The sequence below is a fragment of the Saccostrea echinata genome, unplaced genomic scaffold, assembly GCF_033153115.1.
Source record: "Saccostrea echinata isolate AGI-Se365-2 ecotype Australia unplaced genomic scaffold, CSIRO_AGI_Sech_v1 ptg000001l, whole genome shotgun sequence".
NCBI classification, from domain to species: Eukaryota; Metazoa; Mollusca; class Bivalvia; order Ostreida; family Ostreidae; genus Saccostrea; species Saccostrea echinata.
Genome location: NW_026889750.1, coordinates 27,761,328 through 27,784,632, shown reverse-complemented (window position 1 = coordinate 27,784,632; position 23,305 = coordinate 27,761,328). Strand labels below are relative to the sequence as shown.

The 23,305-nt window shown below is 32.3% G+C and overlaps 2 protein-coding genes across 5 annotated transcripts in view; one reads left to right on the top strand and one right to left on the bottom strand.

The window, feature by feature from the left end:
• The first annotated feature begins 714 nt into the window (after positions 1-714).
• LOC133188567 (sulfotransferase 1B1-like) lies at positions 715-23,300 on the top strand. 4 transcript variants are annotated; one of them, XR_009721309.1, is made up of 8 exons: positions 720-814; positions 2,338-2,380; positions 16,295-16,456; positions 19,524-19,853; positions 20,039-20,136; positions 21,298-21,445; positions 21,678-21,896; positions 22,676-23,300. XR_009721309.1 is itself a non-coding variant. In XM_061324047.1 (7 exons), exons 3-7 carry the CDS (start codon positions 16,309-16,311, stop codon positions 21,785-21,787), a joined length of 834 nt encoding a protein of 277 aa, XP_061180031.1. In that variant the 5' UTR covers positions 720-814; positions 2,338-2,380; positions 16,295-16,308; the 3' UTR covers positions 21,788-23,300. The 4 variants fall into 4 exon arrangements, 3 of the variants coding, with proteins under 3 accessions (XP_061180049.1, XP_061180031.1, XP_061180043.1); XM_061324047.1 differs by having other exon boundaries at positions 21,678-23,300; XM_061324065.1 differs by lacking the exon at positions 19,524-19,853 and having other exon boundaries at positions 715-814; positions 21,678-23,300.
• The window catches only part of LOC133188546 (dual 3',5'-cyclic-AMP and -GMP phosphodiesterase 11A-like), a 279,036-nt gene continuing 271,807 nt past the window's right edge, over positions 16,077-23,305 (bottom strand). The window contains exon 21 of the mRNA XM_061324026.1: positions 16,077-16,086. The gene's annotated coding sequence lies outside the window, so the exon portion shown is untranslated. The remainder of the gene's footprint in view (positions 16,087-23,305) is intronic.

Sequence of the window (23,305 nt, the reverse complement as noted above, 5' to 3'; positions counted from 1 at the left end):
ATTCCTTTAAAGTCTGGTGAAAGGGGCCACAGAAAGATCCGCCCCTCTATGTGCATAATACGCAGTCTAGACAGTGACGTCACTAGAATTCGTTAAACCGATTTTATTTTAATTTCTCCAAAAACATAGTATGGTTTATTAAGAGTTGTAAATCTGTTTTTAAAAAGAGATTACGTATATAAAATATCAATTATTAAAGGTTGTTAAAAAGTCGGCAGATTCCGCTGATTCAGTCAATGAATGACGTCATATGTCGGGTCTATGACGATCAAATTAGGCTAGGCCTAGATGAAAACGAAAGTAACAAGGATGTGTACTGTAAGGATGTTTTTGATTATTGGAATTGAGGAAACTTCATTAACGCAGGATTTGAATTAAAATTACGATTCACCAACATCTCGTTTAAGCGGGAATTTGCCGCGAGATTCAAGATGGATAAGACTATGGACGCCATATTGGCGACAAGGTTCTCAGTTCCATAGGTATTGTAATAAAAATATAGTTTACTGTAGAATTCAATATATTTTACATACATACGTGTTACCTATAGGGAGAGCTTCGCTCTCACGGGCCCTTCGGGCCCGTGAGAGGGCTCCGCCCTCTATCATTATATTGTAAGATTTATTCGACTCATAGGTTCAGGGAACAAGCATCTATGGAATGAAATAAGTAACAATCTGATGATGACAGTAATGGCGTTCCATCTGTGAACTACATAACCATTACGCCATGATAACCAATATGTAGGTGACAGTTGACTAGGTCTCCGATTTTAAGCGATTTCTTGGGTGAAGAATACTAAACAGCTTAACAGGTATGTAAACAAGGACATAATAACTGAACTAAACCAATTATCAAACATATCAGTCTATTGAAGTGACACATCATGCAAGTACAAGTAAGCATCACCAGTACAAACCAGTACAAAATCTCGGAGAAAGTCCAAGCAGTGAAATACAGTGAAATACATTAATTCTCCCTTGTAACCTGTCGCCCCCTGTTTGCCGAAAAATATGTAGGTCTGCTTGTTTCCTCAAGTGCATCATTCCAATAGAAGTTGTAAATATAATCATTTACACCTGTATACAGGCGCGGATCCAGGATTTTTTCCAGGGGGGGAGGGGGTCCATCCCAGTCAAAAACAAATTTCCAACCCAAAAATTTATTGACATGAAAAAAACCTAAACTCCTTTCTTGACAAGGAAAATAAAAAAAAATTTAAAAAAAAAAAAAAAAGGAAAATCCATTTCCCAAACTTGAAAAACATCTATTTCGTGGTGGTGGTCGGGTCCACGTTTTCTAGAAAGGGGTCAAAGTTATTTTTCACTTTGCTTCATTATATATTTTTAATACCTCTGCAATTTCCAGGGGGAAGTCCAGACCCCTCCCCCTCTTGATCCGCGCATGTGTATACGTGTATATTTTTAGCTCGCCTGAAGGAAACGTTCAAAGTGACCTTTTCTGTTCAAACGTTGTCTGAACATTGTCTGTATGTCTATCCGTTCGTCTGATATCTTTTCACATCTCAATGCAGAACCACTTCATGGGCCAATTTCAACCAATCTTGCCAAAAAGCATGCTCAGATAGTATATATACAAATTTGTTTTAAACCATGGCCCCAGGGTAACTGAGGTTGGTCACAATATAGGGGATCATGAGGAGAAAAAAATCAATCTTTAAAATTTTTTTTCAGGAGCTGCAGGGCCAACTTTAGTGATACTGATATGCATGCCCCCTTATACATGTATATAGTGCAGATTTAATTTTGTTCAAATAATGACCCCACGGGTAGGATGGAGCAACAAAAAAGGGGGGATCAAATTTTTACACGGGGATACATCTATATCAAATTAAAAAAAAATCTTTACAGGGGTAGCAGAGCCACATTAACTCATATTAATTTGCAAACATTACTAAGTTGTTTGGATTCAAGTTTTGAAGAAAAATATTGACTAAAATCATAAAATAGATTTTTTAAAATGCACATAAATCGGGGAAAAAGTCTTTAAACCTCTCCTTCGTTATAACAACTATATAGGCAATTTTTCCAGGTTAATTATATTGAAGCCATCGCATGTTATGTGAGTCCGTAGCTTAGTCAAATCATATGATAACCTGTTGGGGCTAGGTTTAATCGAGCCAAAGTTGGGTCAGTCTTTTCAAAATCTTCTTTTGAATAAACCGTCACGGTAGCTCATTCGATGGAGGGCTCGCTTTTATACATTTAAAGATTTGAAACTAGGGCGAATGGACTTGCCGCCCCTCGTAGAAGTTAGCTTTTTGTACTATTTGTGCATGGTTTTATCAAATGCTTGGTTTTCTGGTTACTTTTATAGATATATGAGATCTACGAGTGTCACGCTTCCTTCGAATGAACAGGTAAGTCAATCGCAGTTTTATCTATGAGGTGAAAATAAATGAGAGAAAGGCATACATTGTAAATCTTACCAATGATTTTGAGAGCACAGCTTGTTGAAGGATTACCACAACACACGCGAAGCTCACATAAGGACTTCCGCTATGCTCGCGAAGCTCACGGATATAGGACTTCTGCTATGCTTGCGAAGGTCATTGGTAGGATTTCTGCTAAAATCATGAAGATCACTGGAATATAGGTTTTCTGTTACGCTCACAATGTTCATTACTATATGTAGAATTTTGGATATGCTCGCGAAGCTCACTTGTAGGAATTCCGCTACGCTTGCAGTTAATGCTCACTTGTAGGATTTCCACTATGCTTGCAATGCTCACGAGTAGGATTGCAATGCTCATTGGTAGGATTTCCACTCGATCGCGAAGCTCACTGGTAGGAATTCCGCTACGCTCGCTATGCCATCTGGTAGGATACTGACAAAATTCCCTTGGCCAGTGTAACCGAAATCGACATACTGATGATTCCACCTTCACAAATTTTCATAGACAATAAATACACAAGTTTATTTTTAAAATTTTTTGAAATTTTTTTCTTATGATGTTCAATACGTTAGAATTATACATTTTAGAAACATTGTTATGATCTTTTACATGTATATATACAAGTATAAAAAAAATTGTTTGTCGTAGATATACATGTACATATAACGGCATGGTCGTAGGAACCGTGGGGGGGGGGGGCACGGAATAATTTTGCCGATATATAGATTACTGTAGTAAACATAGATACTATATGCTTGTGCCCCCTCAATAAAAATGTCTGAAGACCTTTTTTTTTTGCTTGTCAAAGAATTTTTGGTAGTGCCCCTTCAACAGCTGCTCAACTGTCAACTGACAAATGTATGGCTGTGCCCCCCCCCCCCCCAACTGAAATTGCTTCCTACTGGACTGTAACGGTCCCGAAAATAGTTTGACTGAATATGTTTAGAGAGATAGTTTTTATAGGCCTAACTAAGGACCAAATTGTGTACCCTATTTCGAGCCATCTTGCAAATAATTGGGAAAAAACATTGCTATATACAGTGTTTACGGTAGTTCCGTATCAGTTTTCATTTATTCATTGGTAGTGAAAAATAATAACGTGATTAATACATATATTTACGTACGATTTAGAGCCTCTATCTCGTACCTTTCATATATAATTAGATTTGTTAATTTATTACTCTGCTTTTGCAAGTAACCGGAGTGTATGCAACAACTGAAATTACGACAGTTTCGGATCCACTCTCTATCATCGGCTCATACATTCACCTCTGTCGTTGGCTCGCGTATATCACAGTGATAAGCACGAGAAATAGTGCGTTTGTTTGAATTCATTATAATTAAATGCCTGCACTAATGTTTCTCTTTTAAGATAGATATTATCTAAGTATATCTGGAACAATTAGTCTGAGAGAGAAACGAACGACAACTCTGCAAGGGAGATTGTTTCGGATCACTTACGCGGATCACATTGATTACCGGTATCGCGACGGTGCATGGTTTGCTACAAAATGGTTTGTGCCAATTCTGTTTCGCCCTGAGATGGTTCACGCCGCAATATTTCGTTCTGAATACATAAATATGCCATATATGGTGAATTTATTATATGTGAATAGATATATATTTCTTAACATATATTTTTTAACATTACTTTTTTTTCCTTTAAACTTTACTTGATTTATATAACACAATAATCAATTTAATCGGTGCATCGAAACGCCGAAATGTCGGGTTTCCGCCGAAATGTAAGTAGAATGCGCCGAAATGACTGATGAAATTCTGCAATGACTGTGGATATCAATTGATACGGATACTAATACCTCACAAACATAAACTTTTTGAGGTCAATCCTTACCCCTAAGGTTTTAGAGCCCATTTTATCGTAAATATTGGAGGAAGTCAGCTGCCATTGATGGGCTTCATAGTATACCGTATACCACGCCCGATTGTTTTTTTTTTTTTTTTTTTTTTTTTTTTTTTGGCTTATAAAGTACAGATATGTTATAATGTTTCATTCATTATACAATTATTATTATTTATGAAAAAAAAACACTTTAAAATATTTGAAATTATATAGAATAAATCATTAAATAATCATCTCTAAATGCTCATTAATTATCTTCTCTTCGAAATACAATATTTTTTCAAGAATAAAAGAATAAATGATTAAAAAATATAATTATCAATTATAAATTATTGTGAATATCAATGGATTATTATTGATTATATATAATTGATAAATTTATATCGCAAACGATGTTTGGAAACTGGGGATTTTGTTCTTTGTTTGTTTCTTTTTATCTATTTATTTATTTATTTATTTTTGTATTAATGAAATAAATTTCGAAAAGGATAGGATGCAAGTTATTTCAACTTAAAAGATCCTTTCCTCATTATACAAACAGTGTATAAAATATTATTGTCATAACAAATAAATTGAGACAATTTACAGTTATATCATACATGCAATATATATTAATTTGGACAAGAAGATTGCATGTTTATCAACTTCATGCAGATGGATCAAGTACTTAATGAATTTTTTGAGAATTTGGAAATCACATTTAGTAATAAAATAAAATTGTCTCTCATATCAGGGACCCATATACTAGTATATAGGTCCCTGCTCATATGGTGTGTACATTAATTTGTTAGACACAACTTGTGCAATAAATTATTCATGTTTCATTCTGGTAGCAATTGAACTGTTAAAGTTTGGTTGAATCAAATTAGTCTAAACATCTAGTTATGAGATCGTGATGTGACATGGTAAATACATGTTGAATTTCTTTTCACGTTTCCGATTCTCATTTCTGTCTTCACCCCCCCCCCCCAAAAAAAAAAAAAGAACCGAATCATAATCAAGGAAAGTTTCGGAAACCATTTATGAAGATATATGTAAATTGATTCACGATACAGATTGTGTAACCATTACAACAATCTCTATAATACTAATCTGAAGAAGAAGAGGCGTATATTCGTTCGTGTGTGTGTTTTTGTGTATATGTGTGCTTTGGGGTTGAGACTGAGGTTCCTCATTCTTTTGGTAAAAACATTTGCCGGTGGAGGGCTTGAATGAAAATTTTCAAACTAAACATACTAGTCAATACAATAAATAAAGACAATAGCATAAAGAAATGGATTGTGTAAATACATGTTTGATGACAATGTTGTTTTTTCTGTAAAGGATGCGTTTTATTGACATGAAGTCATCAACCCAATTTTACTTCATTCTTGTGAAGTCTGGGGATATGAAAATTTAGACATAATAGAAAAAGTGCACTTAAAATTCCTGAAATCTTAAATCTAGTACTCCAAATTGTATGATGTATGGAGAAACAGGTAGATATCCATTGACATTATTTATAAAATTAAAAATGGTTATGTACTGGGCAAAAATTTTAACAGCCCATGAAAGTAAGCTTACAAATGTGATTTATTCATATTCTTATAGGTGATGGAATAATATTGATAGAAATTTAAGAATATGTACCATTTGTGATTGTAAAACTATTGGTGATGAATTTCATTATGTTATGGAATGCAAGTTCTTTTCGAATGACAGAAAAATATTTCTCCAAAATAGATATTGTAAAAATCCTAACACTTTCACATTTAATGAACTAATAAACTCAAATACTGTAGAAATACAAAAATCATTGTCAAAATTTATTAAGAAAATCTTCAAAACTGTCTGTCCTTCTTGAATCCTCCATATATATAACTGATTATATGTTTACTTTCTTTTCTTTTTTCTTTATATACTTTTATATACTATTTTTTGACCCTTGACTGTAATTTTTGTTTGTATATATGTGTATATGTTCCTCTTGTATCAGTGATCTGGTTTTGAGTGAATAAAGAATAAATAAAATGATTCATTTACATATTTTAGCTATATTAGCATGCATTTTTTTTTTTTTTTTTGCTAATTCTGATTTTATGGTTCATTATTCATTATTCATCATGGAGTGTGTATAGCGCACGTACAAAACTTCATGTTTGTCATGTACCTAATTATGTAATACCACATAATAATACGCACTTGTCGGGTATACATGAAGATCGTTAATTTAGTTTCATTGAGATTTGCAGTCTGTGTATACACAGTAAACATAAATTCAGACATCCATATCATTTCAGACAAATTTTAACAATCTTCATATAATATTATAACAAAGATACTGTAACATTCGTGTACTTGGTCTTTTGCCATTTTTCATCGTATATAGCGAGGAATATTTGGAACTTTCGAGGGATTAATTTTTTTTTTCTAATTAAAATAAATGAATAAAATCGATTATTTTCAACATCTTCCGAGCTACTTTAGACCATTAAATTTTCGATATAATAAAATGAATTAGACAAAAACAGTTGTCTCTCTTAAAAATTTAACTTCCGTAACCGTAATTCAGGATTTTTTTTAGGTTTATATATATATATATATATTAATTTTGGAAGCGAAATGCTTCATACTTTTGATTAACATCTTAAAACAACAGTTATTTTTAAATATTGTCGAGATTTTTAACTTTTACTGCTGGAAATTAACTTCCGTAACGATATTTTTCACGAAATTTTAACTTATCGAATTCACGCGAGACTTCATGAATCAAACTTTAGTGTTCTATGCTGAACATTAGAAAACAAAAATTGTTCAAATTCAGATTTACTTAAAAAATAATAAGACTTGTTCAAGCATTAACTTCCGTAACATTCCTTGAAATCAATGTTATATTGAAATTGTTGTAAAAAGTTAACGATAGCCGATTTGTTGATTTTTTTTTTTTTTAAGTTAACCGATATGTTCTTTAGAGAATTATGATGTTCATTTTGCTATTTGAAACAATTCTTTTTTTTTTCATGTTTTATACCCCGAATTGGTCCTCTTATCGTAGAATGACTGATAAAGCTATTTCGTATACATGTACATGTCAAATATATGTACATGTTGTTTTTCTTATTCATTTTGTCTATTTCCTTCTCTGCTAGACATATAGATGGTTGTATAGGAATAGCCTAAATTATTACCTTTCTCTTACCTGTATCATTTTGTATTTATTTAAATATAACTTTGTTGCATATAACCTGAAATAATAATTATACATTGATGTTAAAAAAGGACAACATTGAATATTTCTGATTCAAAACGGCTACCAGTAAAACGCATAGCTTTCACCTGAGCCTTCGTAATTCTGTAAACGAATATGAAATCAAATACCATAAGTTTTTATTAAAATGGTACGTGGTTTATACACAGCAGTTCCTATTGTCAAGTAAGAGTTATCTCCTTTAATATTGCAAACTCTCGTAACAAACGCTTATATTATTGAATCAAATATTAAAAAAAAAATATTTTTTTGAATTAATGTTTGGTCAAATGTTAACCAAAAACTTTATTAAAGTAATATATCAAATATTGTATAATAAGAAATTAGAGAGACAACACCGCGGGCGTTTAGATTTTCTCAGCAGGCTTGCTCTACGAAGTATGCAAAATTTAAAACGAATTAAAACTCCAAACTGTGCTTTTTTAATTACTTTGGTTTGGTAAAACATCAACTACATGGTCTGTAAAAGTAATATATCTAACAAAATACAAATTAATTCGATGACCTAGTAATTTGAATCTGAATTCCAATTCACTGATCTTACATTGTTTAACTTACAGTATTTTTGCATCTAGTAAATAAACTAATTCCTAAATTCTCATTAATTATTTTCACTTCCTTATAAGACATGTATACTAAGTTTTATGTATCTTTGAAAAAGATTGTGTATTGGGGAACTGAGTCTGGGCCCTGGTAGGGCGTTGTGTTTGACACAATAAGAACAGTTCTCCAAATACAATCTCATCCTTAGTATTACTAGTAATTCCTATGGTTTTCTTTGGTTTTAATTAAGTTTTAATGTACATATTATGTGCTATTGTTTAGTTCAATCTTTTATAAAATGCTATTGACCAAATAACCTAGCTTTATGCATTTTACAAAGTTTTGGTGTTCTTTGTGTATGTATTCCTTTATAGTTTCCATATTTTTTAAAGCTCTAATTCCAACTTTTCCAACTCATTTTTACAAATTTTCTTTATTTTTCTCATTCATTTCTAAAAAGATTAAATGTTTAAGTGGAAATTAACAATATTTTATTTTTCCCCATATGATATCCAAAATATGTTTGTTTGGCTTTTCTTTAGAGGTTAATTTTCCATTTTCTTTCTTTCTTTCTTTCTTTTTTTTAATTAAAATATTTATTTTGCAAATTCAAAATGATGGCTCTTACGTGTATTTGGGGTGGCCTCTACGTGGCAAAATCTGGGCAACGTAATCAGACTTTTCTTTTTAAAGTCTATTTAAAACGGCTAACTGTCCCAATATTTGATAATCTAAAAGTATTTGATAATCTGAAAGTACAGTTTTTTTCTAATATTAAGTCAAAATTTTTTAGTAAGAAACTTATGTTATAAATTTTTCTATTATTATTAGTTTTAATACATAATTATATGGGGTTTATTCTTAGCTAATATTCTAATATTCATATTATCCTGATGATAAACATCGTCATTATTTTTTTTTTTAATATTTAAAGGTATATAATATATCATTTACAATTTAAATAAAAACGTAATACGAGACTGACATATTACAAAGCGGATAAAAAAAAAAAACAATCGGGCGTGGTATACGGTATACTATGAAGCCCATCAATGGCGGCTGACTTCCTCCAATATTTACGATAAAATGGGCTCTAAAACCTTAGGGGTAAGGATTGACCTCAAAAAGTTTATGTTTGTGAGGTATTAGTATCCGTATCAATTGATATCCACAGTCATTGCAGTATTTCATCAGTCATTTCGGCGCATTCTACTTACATTTCGGCAGAAACCCGACATTTCGGCGTTTCGTGTCACCCCAATTTAATTAATTAATTATGCCGTATGTATTATTTAAATATCATTATTTAATTTAGTAATTATCAAATATTTAAGAAAACACATCGCCAATTTCTCCCTATTCAAAAGAAGGGGATGCTAGTACAAAAGAAACCACTCAAGTATACCTATTAGAAATCTTAATCTCGTTTTTTTTCCCCGTGATTTAGAAAAACACATTATCCTATACTTGTTTTTTATGCCGATTTTTCCGTCATTTTGGATGAAAAAAGACTAACCTTTATTTCTCATAAACATTGCTTATTGTCAAAGTAAAATTATTGTTTATGTTGAAATAAAATAAAATGTTTCCCTACCTACCCTATTTTTTTTCACAGTCTGGAATAGAAAACAAACTCTTTTTTTAGGCCTTATTTAGAAAGATGAAGTAATAAAAAATTAATTTCAACTGTTATTGATGTGTTTATTTGTTTGTTTGGGTTTTTTTGGGGGGAGGGGTTATTTCAATAATTTGTCATTATGTAGAATTATGAATATGGATTATGCAGTTAAAGTATGATCCATCTTTTAAAAAAAAGTGAAATTAACTTAATATCGAACATCTGATCAAATTCCCATGAACTCATATTTTAAAGTTATGAAGCTGATGTTTTAAAATCATCATATAGCTTTTTTCTTTCTTTTTTTTTTTTTTTTTTTTTTTTTTTTTTTTTTTTTTTTTTTTGGTTGTTTTTTTTTTTTTTGGATAAGTTCAGATAACAAAACTAAAAAACGATCTAACTTTCTATTTGTTTTATTACTTTGTATAAAGATAAGTCTTTTCTGAAAATTACACAGTTTAAATCAATCGCGTTTCAAAGATATCAAAAATTTTGAACAATAACCGCATTATTTACCGGCTTCACAAAAAAATACAAAGTTTAAAGTCGATTTAACTATTGAAACGTTAGGTTCTTCAAGTTCAAAATAGGTGAAATTTTTAATTTGAACGTGAATAATATATATCATGTATATCTAGACTCAATCTTGTAGTATTTTTTTTAATCAGATACGCCGTATATAGCTTTAACAAAATGATATACAATGTACAGTCCCTGAAACGTTCTACTTTCCCATTTTTCCGTTCGCTCACCGTTCGTTCACCGTTCGTTCAGCGTGCGTTCACCGTTCGTTCAGCGTGCGTTCACCGTTCGCTCTCCGTTCACAGTTTTGCGTTCAGCGTTCACCGTTCACAAAGCGTTCAGCGTTCGCTCTTCGTTCGTTCACTTTGCGTTCACCTTGCGTTCAGCGTTCACTTATCGTTCAGTCTTTATTGTCATTCGGAACTCCGAAGTGAATGGACTTATCTTTTTTTAAGTAAGGATTTACAAATTTAATAATTTACATATCGTGTTTAAAGAAAAAAATATCTACACTATTTATTTTTATTATTCTAACTTAGCTGTTAGGTTATTTATTAAATTTATCTGGAAAATAAATGTTTTTATAAGTACATGTATGTACCCATGTAGAACGATGCTGAAAAATTAAATTTAAATACGGGAAATATACAGATGCTTCAAGCACTGCAACATTTTGTTGTTATGTTAAAGACGACAAATCGTTAATGCATAGATAATAACAGAAGTCAATTAATTTACCAACTTCAGCAGAAATACGAAAATATTTATTTCTAACACATTTTTTTTTTCAAATAATACAGAAATACATGTTAGAACTAATTCTGAGGATTATAAACAGTACTGCAGCTATCCAGTTAATTAAATATCTTTAGAGGGAATTTAATTGATAGTGTGGTTTGAAAAAAAAATATTTGTTTAAAATGTAATACATTATAGAATTTTTCTCTACTTTACAAATATAAAGTCTTTAATTAGAGAGAGAGAAATGCCTTTATAACATGATTATCATTAATATAACCAAAGTGATTCTCCAGTAATGATATTTTTCACCGTACGTAACTTTATATGTTTGCCATTAGATATAATTAAGACCCCCCCCCCCCCTTTTCCGTAAATCTGTTAGTTAGTATTTCCAGTATATTTTAATTAACATTTAAATAGAAGTTAATGTGTTTTGTAGCACAAAAAATTCAGTCTTAAAATAAACATGCATCTAAACAAAGTCATTAAACAATAGTAGTTCAAAATATACATGCATGTGCCGGCGGTGATATTTTAAATTGGCAGGGAGTAGGTTTCAAATTCAAGCGGCTTAATCATTCCAAGTGTTTATTCCCAATGTATCTTATTTATTTATTTTTTTTTTTTTTTTTTTTTTAGAAATATTGGAATCAGATCTAGAAATGATAAGAAAAAATGTTAAAACTTCTCGGAGATACTTAAGGACATTGGCAAGTCAGGGTTTTCCGGAGAAAAAAGGTTTAATACATGGGGTTTTTTTCCTTATAAAATAGTGATTGAGAGTGATCTCCCGTGTAGAATTCTCTAAGCGGTGAAAACTAATAAAGCGTATCGCCGTATGTTACAGAGGTAAACAAAAGCACGTGCACTTCCTTCAACGGGTAGAATCATCTATACAGCAAGCAAGAAAAGTAGTAATGGCTTTGTTGTACATTGTATTCAGGGACAAAGAGCCAACAGGTCGTCATTTACCATAGTTATGCTCAGTATGCTGGGAAGGGCAAAGATGTGACATATGCTGGAAGGTAAGTCGACCATGCCGACTGAGAACAGTTCTTAGGTCGTGTGAAGGAATCAGCATTTAGTAATTACGAATAAAGTTAAAAATAAATCCATGCTAATATTTTTATGACAATGTGTTTCAATCAATTCAGTCAATTACATGATAAAAACAATCAACCAGTCTCTTGACCAATTTTAGCTGTTAAGGGACGCAACTCAAAAATGATGATCGGTGCCGGTATAGCCATGTCTTGTTTCTATATATACATTTTCAGCCAAAATATTTAGAAGTCATAGGAAATGAAGATACAATAATGTATATAATACAAAAACTGTATGAAATAAATGAGTTTTGAAGAAATATTATGGTGAAAAATTTTGTAGGTCCCTTTTATCAACATTTTACATAGGAAATGCATTAAGAATTGTAAAAACACTAATTTGACAAAATCTAAAAAAGAATGTTGGATTGGTAGGTAAAACGATCCAGAATATAGCATGTTTAGTGCATTTAAACCTACTCAAAAGTTCTTGAAAAATTCTATACAATAACCAGGAACCTTGCCAATGTCCTTAACACTTTGCCTTCGGTGTGACGATACTTTCACACCTGCACAGTGTCGAATGATTTTGATTGACAGGTCAAGCACGTGGACTTCGTGTGAACTTGAAGCAGGAAAATAAAAACCGATTATGACTGTAACACAATAGGTTTGGTGATAAAAATAGTTTTTTCATTGCCTGGTATATTTAGAAAATAATTAAGAAATTTTATTTGATATAGGTACAAACATTTGAGAAAGGGGTGGGTGGGTGGGTAAGACCGAATCTCTCTCTCTCTCTCTCTCTCTCTCTCATTTGTCTGTTTAATAAAAACTATGACAGCATATTACTTAAATATGAGGTTGTGAAAATTTAATATACAACAAGTAATATGAATGCCTCTTTGTATCATCTTGTCCAAGTATAATCACGGCCGGGAAACATGTAGAAGTCTGCTCAATAAATCATCATAAAAAATAAAACTGACTTATAAATATATTATTGCATTAAAATTTTGAAATACGGGTGTATTTATGCAATACGTCCACATACTTTTGTAAAATATTTTATTTTATTTTTTTCTCATTATTTTACACGGATTCGTCTTGGCACGGAAATATATGTATGGTTGTTACAACCGTTGTAATTTATTCTATAAGTCCGTAGTTTGCTCTTCTAAAATCCACATTATTTGTAATGATTTTTTAATATCAAATAAGAATAAACATATTTATTTTACAACTAGATTAATTTTATCTTTTATACTACAGTGTTCGGTAACAATTACAATGTTTTACAGATATAAAAATCCTCTTATTAAAAAGTTGAATTTAAACATCGTACATATGCGCAGAAAATATTGTTAGAAACTAAAATTAATAATTTTACTTAATGTGCATGTATCGTCTTTCTTGGAATACTTTTCATTGATTTGTTTATTTATTTATTATTCATTCATTTTTTAGCACCAGTTATACATACAATAGAATAGTTTCAATGTAAGGAAAAGATCAAAGGCATTCCGAACAAATCGTTCATCTTGCGTTCACCGTTCGTTCACCGTTCACTTTGCGTTCGCGTTTGCGCTCGTTCGCGTTCTGCGTTCGCTCACCGTTCACACATCGTTCACCAAGTTGCGTTCAGCGTTCACTCATCGTTCACTCACCGTTCGCTCTGCGTTCGTTCAGCGTTCGCTCACCGTTCAAGTGAGAAAGTAGAACGTTTCAGGGACTGTATATTGATAGATTTATTATAATAGAAGTAAATGTGATTTAAATTGAAACAAATATCAGGCATACGTTTACATGTTTTTCGAAAAGTAGAAGTACTGGAAGCATCTATGCAGTTCTATATTGAATTAAGATTTTAAAAAATCATTTTTTATTTTAATATCATCAACATTTTACAGCTAGTGGATTATAAAGGTTTAGTAAATAATATACAAAATGATGGATACGGAGTTTATAACTAAATGATTACATTTTTCTTTTAGACATTACAAAAAATATACAATAAATTATTCTACATCGCAAATCCATCAAAATATTGCAGCGCTGACATACATGTACATGACTGTGTTTGTTGTCAATTCTGTGATGGAATAAGATTGGATAACAAAAGATAATAAATATTTTTTTTTCATTTTATTTTGATCATTAATATTTTGTTCAACATATGAAAGTGATCATGAATACGAAATAATACGGTTAACATGATAAATTGTCATGTACAAATTTTGCATAGAAATACCAAAATTTTTGTAAAGGACACTACCGTAAGCACTGTATTTTAAAAACACTGTAAAACAAAATATTTTTCACACGGACCTCTTCAGATTACAAGAAATCTTTGAATTGGCATATTTTTTCCTCGTCCACTATTCAAGGACGTGCAAAATCCCAACTGTTCATAGAACACTGACGATGAAAGTTCTTTACAAAATACAGTAGTTTGAATAATGTTTACGAAAGCCTATTAGGATCAAACTACGGTAAAAAAAAATTTAAAAGGCGTTATAACGCCTTTTCAAAAGGCGTTATAACGCGAAAAAAGGCGTAATAACGCCTTTTGAAAAGGCGTTATAACGCTGAAAAAGGCGTAATAACGCAAATATAAGCGTTATTACGCCTTTCCAAAAGGCGTTATTACGCCTTTCTAAAAGGCGTTATTATGCCTTTCTAAAAGGCGTTATAACGCCTTTCTAAAAGACGTTATTACGCCTTTCCAAAAGACGTTATAACGCAAAAAAGGCGTTATTACGCCTTTCCAAAAGGCGTTATTACGCCTTTCCAAAAGGCGTTATAACGCCTTTCCAAAAGGCGTTATTACGCCTTTCCAAAAAGGCGTTCTTACGCCTTTCTAAAAGGCGTTATTACGCCTTTCCAAAAGGCGTTAATACGCCTTTCCAAAAGGCGTTATTACGCCTTTCCAAAAGGTATTATTACGCCTTTCCAAAAGGTTTTATTACGCCTTTCCAAAAGGCGTTATTACGCCTCTTTTTTTTCAATACATGACTTACTTAGCCCACCCTGGGGGCTGATTATAATTAGATTTCTAGGAAAAAAGATTTTTAAATGTGTAAAATATTTTCAGTGTTAAACCAACTTAGTCCTTCTCTGATGCCAGACGCTTCTACCAAGGTGTATGGATTTCAGAAATTTTGTTGAAGGCTAATTGCTCATTATACCTATGCAAATACTTTGCCTGTTTTTTACCAAGAGGAGAGAAAAATATTTCAAATTTGATATGAATTTTTAATACGTGGCTAGCAAAGCCCAAAGCTGGTTCTGCCTATATCTTGGATTTTCAAAAGTAGAGTGTTGACTTCTCTTAATATGCATGCAAAATGCAAACAACTGTCTGCGAGATGTGTAGGAATATAGAAAATACTATAATTTATAATATAATTTATAATATTAAAACTATAATCTAAATATTGCATAAATAAAGATGGCTTTGGTTCAGTCTTTCATATATTTACTATTTTAAAATAACGCCTTTCCATTTTTGGATACAACTCCTTTTCAAACAGGCCGGTAGTACGAATGTGAGTGGGGGGGGGGGGGTCCCCCACCCCACTTTTTGGGAGAATAGTCTTGCTATAGTTTAAATATAAAAAATCATTAATTGATTGCTTGGTCAATTAACATTTTGTTGCAGTATGGTTAAACTCGGGCAAGTCATTGCATTTAAAAAAAAGTTTTACCGAAAAATTAGAAAAAGTTTCCCCTCAAGTTTAGGCATTTTTTTTCGGGGGGGGGGGGGGGTTCTTGTTTTTTTGTTTGCTTGTCAATTTAATGGGACCCCCCCCCCCCCCCACTTTAAAATCACGGGCCTGTCAAAGACATAATAATGGCCCTTCAAAAGGCATAATAACGCCTTTTTGAAAGGCGTATTAATGCCTCTTAAAAAGGCGTAATAACGCCTTTTAAAAGGCGTAATAACGCCTTTTTCGCGTTATAACGCCTTTTGAAAAGGCGTAATTACGCCTTCATTTGCGTTATTACGCCTTTTTCCGCGTTATAACGCCTTTTGAAAAGGCGTTATAACTCCTTTTTTCGCGTTATAACGCCTTTTGAAAAGGCGTTATAACGCCTTTTAAATATTTTTTTACCGTAGTTTGATCTTAATAGGCTTTCGTAAATGTTCATCTTCCGGTCTAATTTATGATCTTTTTTTGTCAACAGAAGTGGTGCGTATAAAATGGGGTAAAATATGCACCGTTATCGGCTCTGTGCATTTGTCAACATTGAATTATATGAAGTAGTTAAAAAAAAATAAAATTTTGGTTTTTCTTAGTTTCTTAGTCCAGAATGTATAAGCCACTCCCTAGATGCCCCAATGGGATGCTTCTCCCGCCTTTGGATGGTTATTTAAGGAATGCAACACAGCGATTAAAGGATATACAGCATTTACAAACCAGAGAAGAGGATATACTTGTCAGTTCCTATCCTAAATCAGGTAAGACGGATATGTTAAATTTTACCACCATCACCCCCCAAAAATGAAGTCTTACACGAGTAGAAGTACCAGCCGGATAAAAATATTATCAAATTCAGGTACGTTGTACCGTTTTTTCGTTTTCGAAAGGGGGGGGGGGCAGAATTAAAGAAAAAGACACCTTACCTGTAAAAATTTTGACAACCAAAAAAAAAGTATATGATCCGAACTCCAAAATCCTATTTTGTGTGTGTGTCGGGGGGGGGGGGGGGTTCAATTTTTTTTTTTTCAAACCCAAATATTATTAATACATTACCACATTACCATGATTTAAAACCCTCTATACACTGCACAAAGACTTCCAATTCCATGGTATCTTTATGCAGTTAGAGTGATCTGCCCTTAGATCTAAAATGGAAATAAATTGAAATCTTCATTGTCTTTGTCAATATTTTTCCCGGGGATAAATGGCAGGTACCCTATGTTGAAAATTAAATAGATAAACTCCATATTTATATCTTTATATGATATAATTTTCTCAGAGCCTTAAAAACATTTTGCATTGTTGTATAGAGGGTCCTTAAGAATTCGAAGACCGCAACAAAAAGCGTGGGTGGAGTTTTTAAGGAACATTTTCAACTGTAAAAAGTTAATTATGTCGTTATGTTTGAAAAAATGTAGGGGGAGGCAAGCTCCCCCCCCCCCCCCCCGATACTACGTGTCTGTATTTTTGTTCTGGTGACCTCCAATGGATTAAGGATACATAAGAGGAGTTGCGTTCTGAATGTATTTTCACATAAATTTCTATTTTTAGTAATCATGGCAACACCGTTCATCAAAATCAATATATATATATATATATATATATATATATATATATATATATATATATATATATATATATATATATATATATATATATATATATAATTATGTATTTTAGTGTAGTTTACTTGCAGGGTTCGAAATTAGCTCATGTCCGTAAGTCCGAGACTAGTAAAAATTGTGTCGGACTAGTCAAATTCATGTAGCACTAGTCCGTACGGACTAGCACTAGTTCCCAGAAGGTGGCCGTCAGGAAGAGGTTAATTGCCATGCATAATTACTGACATTCACAAAATCGTCCTAAATTATTTAAATAGTAAATGTACATGTATTGAAATTTTCTTATGTTTAAAGCTGTTTTTACAGCCTGCAAGTTCCCAAAATCGTAACATATATATAATGATACATCGTATCTTCAAGCAATAAAAAGTTTATAATTAAGTTATTGTTGCAACACATGGGGTAAATGATCACAGATAAGGCCATTCCAAGTTTTTTCTATGTTTAGTGTCCGCGTGCGATTTGGTTTTTGACACTACATATTTAAAAAAAAACAAAAACAGAATCATGGGTCCTCAAATTGAATATTCTGGTCAAAATCACTGAATTCTGTCAATTTTTCAAAATATTTGTCTACATTATATCATATTAGGAATATTGATAATATAAGCATTGAATACCTTGATTTTGCTGAAGAATGTTTTTTTTTCTACGAGAAAAATAGATTCATGAAATCAAATCCTTCGAGTGACGTCATTATTATGAGTATAAAGTCTGTGTTTTATTTTTTGGTTTGTGTGTTTTTTGCAAATAGGTAGGTAGGTTTTTGAAAGATGGGTGGACGCTAAACAGAGAAAAAACTTGGAATGGCCTAATTTGTAAAGAAACAAATGCAATATACGTTATTAGAAAATTATTTAATCACACACAGATCACGGTTATCAAGGTAATTGTCAATCTGTAAAATTACGGACATAATTGGTCAGGGGTGAGACTAATACCAGCAATGCCCCAAAAATGTCAACCAACCTTTTTCCATTTTTTTTCTCACTCAGTGATACAATCAATTCATAAAAACATTTATTCACCGTTTTAATTGTTTATTGACACTTTTTGATACTCCGTTTATAGACATTTATGGGGAATTTTTTGAAGTATATCACTGCTAAGTTTAAGTATTTGTTATTTACTGATGTAATAAAAACAGTATTTGTATGTTTGATACCTTGCAATTTTTTTTCTGTAGCTACAGATGAATCAGAATTTAATTTTATATTCAAAAATAATAATTTTATCTCATAAAAATAGATGGGTGGGGGGGTTAAAGTTATAAAGAAGGTTTATCACGGGTATGTTATCATTATCATAAGACAAAAGGTAGACTAGTCAAATGCTTTACGGACTAGTGAAAACTGGAAGTCACTAGTCCGCACGGACTAGTGCTTACAAAAGTTAATTTCGAACCCTTACTTGTGTGCCAAGTTATACTGAAATCAAACCAAAACTGTAGGAGGAGTAGCAAAAAAATGTCTCAATAACACGGACAGACACCTTACTATCGCATAAGGTCTTCTGGTCTCTGACCAGTAGAGCTAAAAACTTGTCTGCAGCTACGCTTCTTTGCCGGGAATGGCCAGTCTTCGGTTGCTCTGATCAGCAAGCTATTTTGAAAGGACTTATGGGTAAATAAGAGACTTAGGGACAAAACGCGGGAAATACAAATTAGAGGTACAAGTGTAATTGTGATTGTTAAGACTGATTTATATTTTTTTTTACTGATTCTGAATAGAAATAAAAATAAATAATAAATCCCTAAAAAAAGTTTTAAGTTTTCTTTGGTGCTGAAATATGCGACTTTGTGCCGTTTTCTATGTAAATCTATACAAAATTTTGCACACATTTTTAACATTATTACAAAATCGTACAAAATTTTCACAATTACCCTGGCAAACATTATTCTGGTTACCTAAATGAATATAAATCTATATAATATATTGTTGATTTCTGAAAAAAAAGTTTTGTGTTATTTATCCTGAAGTGCGTACATGTACGTAAAAATTAGCGTTTATATATATATATATATATATATATATATATATATATATATATATATATATATATATATATATATATATATATATACACTTATATACTTTAATATTTATTTTATATGTTTCTCAGTTAATACTAGTTTGATAGTAAGTGATTATAATTTTAGATCAACTGATTTAACAGATCAGTCATGACATTATTTTATTCACAGGAAGTCATTGGCTGCATGAAATTCTATGTAGATTACTCCATAATCAGGAAGCAAAATTCCCTCGAATGGAACTCACTTTCCTTGACCTATTATCCAATTTATCTCATATGGATTCTTTACCATCCCCACGAATTCTTTACACGCACCTACCTGTTCATTTTCTGCCAGAGGATCATATCAAAAACGGTAGGAAGATAGTCCACATCGTCCGTGATCCTAGGGATATAGCTGTATCGGCTTACTACCACTTTTTGAATGAACCACTTTTCAGGGGCTACATGTACATGACCACAGACTGGAACGAGCATCTTTCCAATTTTATGTCAGGCAGTAGGTGTCAGATAAATGTGCAATGCAAATGGACTACAATATCCGTAATGATTTAATTTCTTTTTTGAACTATTACAGAAATTTCTTAATACCCCATATTCACCGAACACTCCCCATCCAAACGGTAAAAATACAGCGTTGGTTTTTAGTCAATGTTGAACCATTTTTATTCATAATTTCCACAGATTTCATATACGGGGAATGGTGCCAGTATGAACTTCAATGGGAGAAATTCTACAAGTCCGGCAACGTTTTAGTACTGCGATATGAAGAGATGAAGGCGGTAAGATTTTGGTTAATATATCACAACGTGCGCCCCTATTGTTTCAGATTCATACAATCTTTTATTTTTTATTTTTTTTTTTTTAGCGTCCTTCTCGAGAATTTTTCACTCATATGGAGACTTGGCGTATATATTGCCGGTGTAGGGCTGCAAATTTATACCTATACTCGTCACTCAGGGGCCATAGAGCAGTGAGGGATCTTTCTCGTGCCAACACCTACTGCGACACGGGATCTCGGTTTATATGGTCTCGGCCGAAGGACGAGTCTCCACGTTCCGCAGTGGATTCGAACCCGCGACGTTAGGATCAGCTCCTTACTCCGCGACTCTAGAGCAGACTCTGTACCCACTGCGCCACGCGGGCCACAATCTTTGTAAATAGCCCACAGGCACTTGTTTCCTATAACGGGGCACCCCCTACTTATTTTTACCACAACGTACCTAACTCAATTTCAGGCACCCCCGCTTCAAGCTCGTATTTTGTTAATATATCAATCATTAACTTACTTTAAAATGACATCGTTCGCTTCGAAAGACTTTTTTCTTGTCAATTTAATCGTTTCAGACGTCTCTGGTCGAGCCTCTTTATTGTAAACCACTCAGTTATTCCTCGAAAATTGCCTTGATTCATAATAAGACTTTGAATGGGATACAAAAGCTTCCGGTTGGGGTTATTAATGTAAGATAAAACCAGAGACTTCCGAGTATTTCATTCCGAGGTCTCTGGTTTTATCCCTCGTTTTCATGAAATAGCCTTCTAAAATGCAATCCTAGAAGGCTTCATTTGCTTTTGTAATATTTTCCTTCACCAGCTTCTGGGTGATTTAGGGCGATTTATATTGGTAATAATTAAATCTTGGCAATTCAGTTAATCAGTTTAAAATTAACATTTTTGAAAAATATACAAAAATTGTGACATTGCCAGTTATGTCACAAATAACATTCATGTTGCCATGATTTTCTGATTTTTTTTTCATTGATGGAATTAAAATGTAGTATCTGATGTTTTAAATCATTAATGATATGTGTAACAGAAATATGATTGGTAAGAAAGATATTTAGTTTTAAGAAAATTAACATATATTATGAAACATCCTTTTCGAAAACATTAATTCTTTGGGAGTTTTTTGGGGCCTTTTATGAATAGAATGTTATGTTTAGGATGAAGTAGAGTGTGTAAGAAAGATTGCAGAATATCTGAGCATACCATGTGACAAGGAAACTGCTTCTCGAATTGCCTCTGAATGCAACATTTTTAAAGTCAGAGAGCGCAAGAAATCAAGAATATTTGGATACCTGTACAGGAAAGGTAAGCAAATTAATTCCGAAATCAAAATATCAGGAAAGGTGCTCTTTTGCTGGTCAAGATCAAGAGTAAAATGTTGAATCAATGTTATGGTAATACTTTGTACATGTAATTATGTCATAAAAGACAAGGATTTTCCAAATCGAATCGACCAGAAGTTTTTTGATGTTTCTGAATATTAACTTTTTATGTTTCAGTAGGTTACTAATTATCGTAATGCTTGATATACTTACAGGAGAAGTAGGTGATTGGAAAAACCATTTCTCCTCTACACAACAAGAAAAATTCAGTTTGCTTTTTAAAGAGAGGTTGAGGGATTCAAGTTTAAGTACTTACTTTCAGTAGGGGTGCAACGATACACCAACCTCACGATACGATACGTATCACGGTATTCAGTTCACGATACCACACGTATCACAATACATGACAAGGTTAAGAAGTCTTAACTTGACAGGTTTGTATCAAATGTTCATATTTTTTTTAATAATTAAAATATCAATTTGTTTACTGGAATTGGATGGATAGGTAGATCTTTGAGTTGTGAACATATTCTAAGACGAACATTTACAGGGAACTACGGGGATTTCCTCATAATCTTCCTTATAAACTGGAATGAAAAAGGAAGACATTCATTCTTTTATTTCTTTCATTTAAGTAGAAAATCAGTTGTCATATTTCTCGTGTTAACACGTTTTAGTCAACAAGACAGCGAATTTTCATCGAAATACACGCGTGATGAGATATTGTGTATTACAGTAGAATACGTTTAGATCTAAAGGGTTTATCATTTGTATTAACATCTATAACTTTTAATCACATTAGGAATGAGATAAAGTCCTCCACCGTGTTAAATCTGAGGTTTGTAAGATGCTGGAGATAAGTTTAACTGCTGATATAATAGATAAGGCGTTATCGTCGACCTCGTGTTTTGCGCGGAAGCCATTTTGAAATTGTAACCAAGGAAACAAAACGGACGATTCAGATAATTCTGGACCGATTGAACCGAACGGAGATATACAGTTTAGCGTATCGTGAATTGAACCGTGGAAAAGCATACCGCGATATACCGTCAAACGGTTTATCGTTACACTCTTAACTTTCAGGCAATAAAATCAAAAATCTAATATTAAATATTGCTTGTATTTGTCTTCGACCAACCTTACAGACTTAAATCAGTTATGACAATCACTAAAAACTGACCCTCTACTCACTCCATTGATTTTAATCTTGTAGACAGTGACACTGTCCATAATATATGTAACAGTGGAATATTACTCCAAGTAAAAGTGGACCAATTGATGTCCTTTAGCACCGCCTCTTGCTACTTCTTGCTGTTTTTTCTTTGTACATGTATATGTTATCATTTATTTACTGATTTTTAACTTGTTTCTTTGCCACTATCCTTGTAAATTTAGATGTGCCTGTACAAGTTTTTTTTAGCAATATATGACTCTATCTCATTCATATGCATCCTACTATCAGGGGATCTATGTACTTAAACTACACACCACTGATTAACTTAAATTCTACTCATAAAGTTACATTCACTATGTTGCATAAATATTAATATGTAAAAAAAAATATATGATTAGTTTACTAACCTTTTACACTTTTTTTTCCCTTTCAACTTGTGTGTCTAGTTATCAGACTAGATTATACAAACTGAACAAGGAGTTGTTTCTCTAAGTTACTTTGTATAAAGTCATCATATCATTATATTACTATCAAACTTAACAATGAGCTAATTAGTTACATGTAAATTGTATTGATGTGTGTTATACATGTAATTATTTATATGTAATCATAATTGTTATATGCCATGCCTCTCGAGGTCCAAATTTGGAAATAAATTCTATTCTATTC

Coding starts and splice junctions, on each gene's coding strand:
- LOC133188567 (XM_061324047.1), top strand. CDS start 16,309: ATGTATAAGCCACTCCCTAGATGCCCCAATGGGATGCTTCTCCCGCCT. Junction 20,137..21,297: donor GATATGAAGAGATGAAGGCG/GTAAGATTTTGG, acceptor TGTTATGTTTAG/GATGAAGTAGAGTGTGTAAG. Junction 21,446..21,677: donor TGGATACCTGTACAGGAAAG/GTAAGCAAATTA, acceptor ATATACTTACAG/GAGAAGTAGGTGATTGGAAA.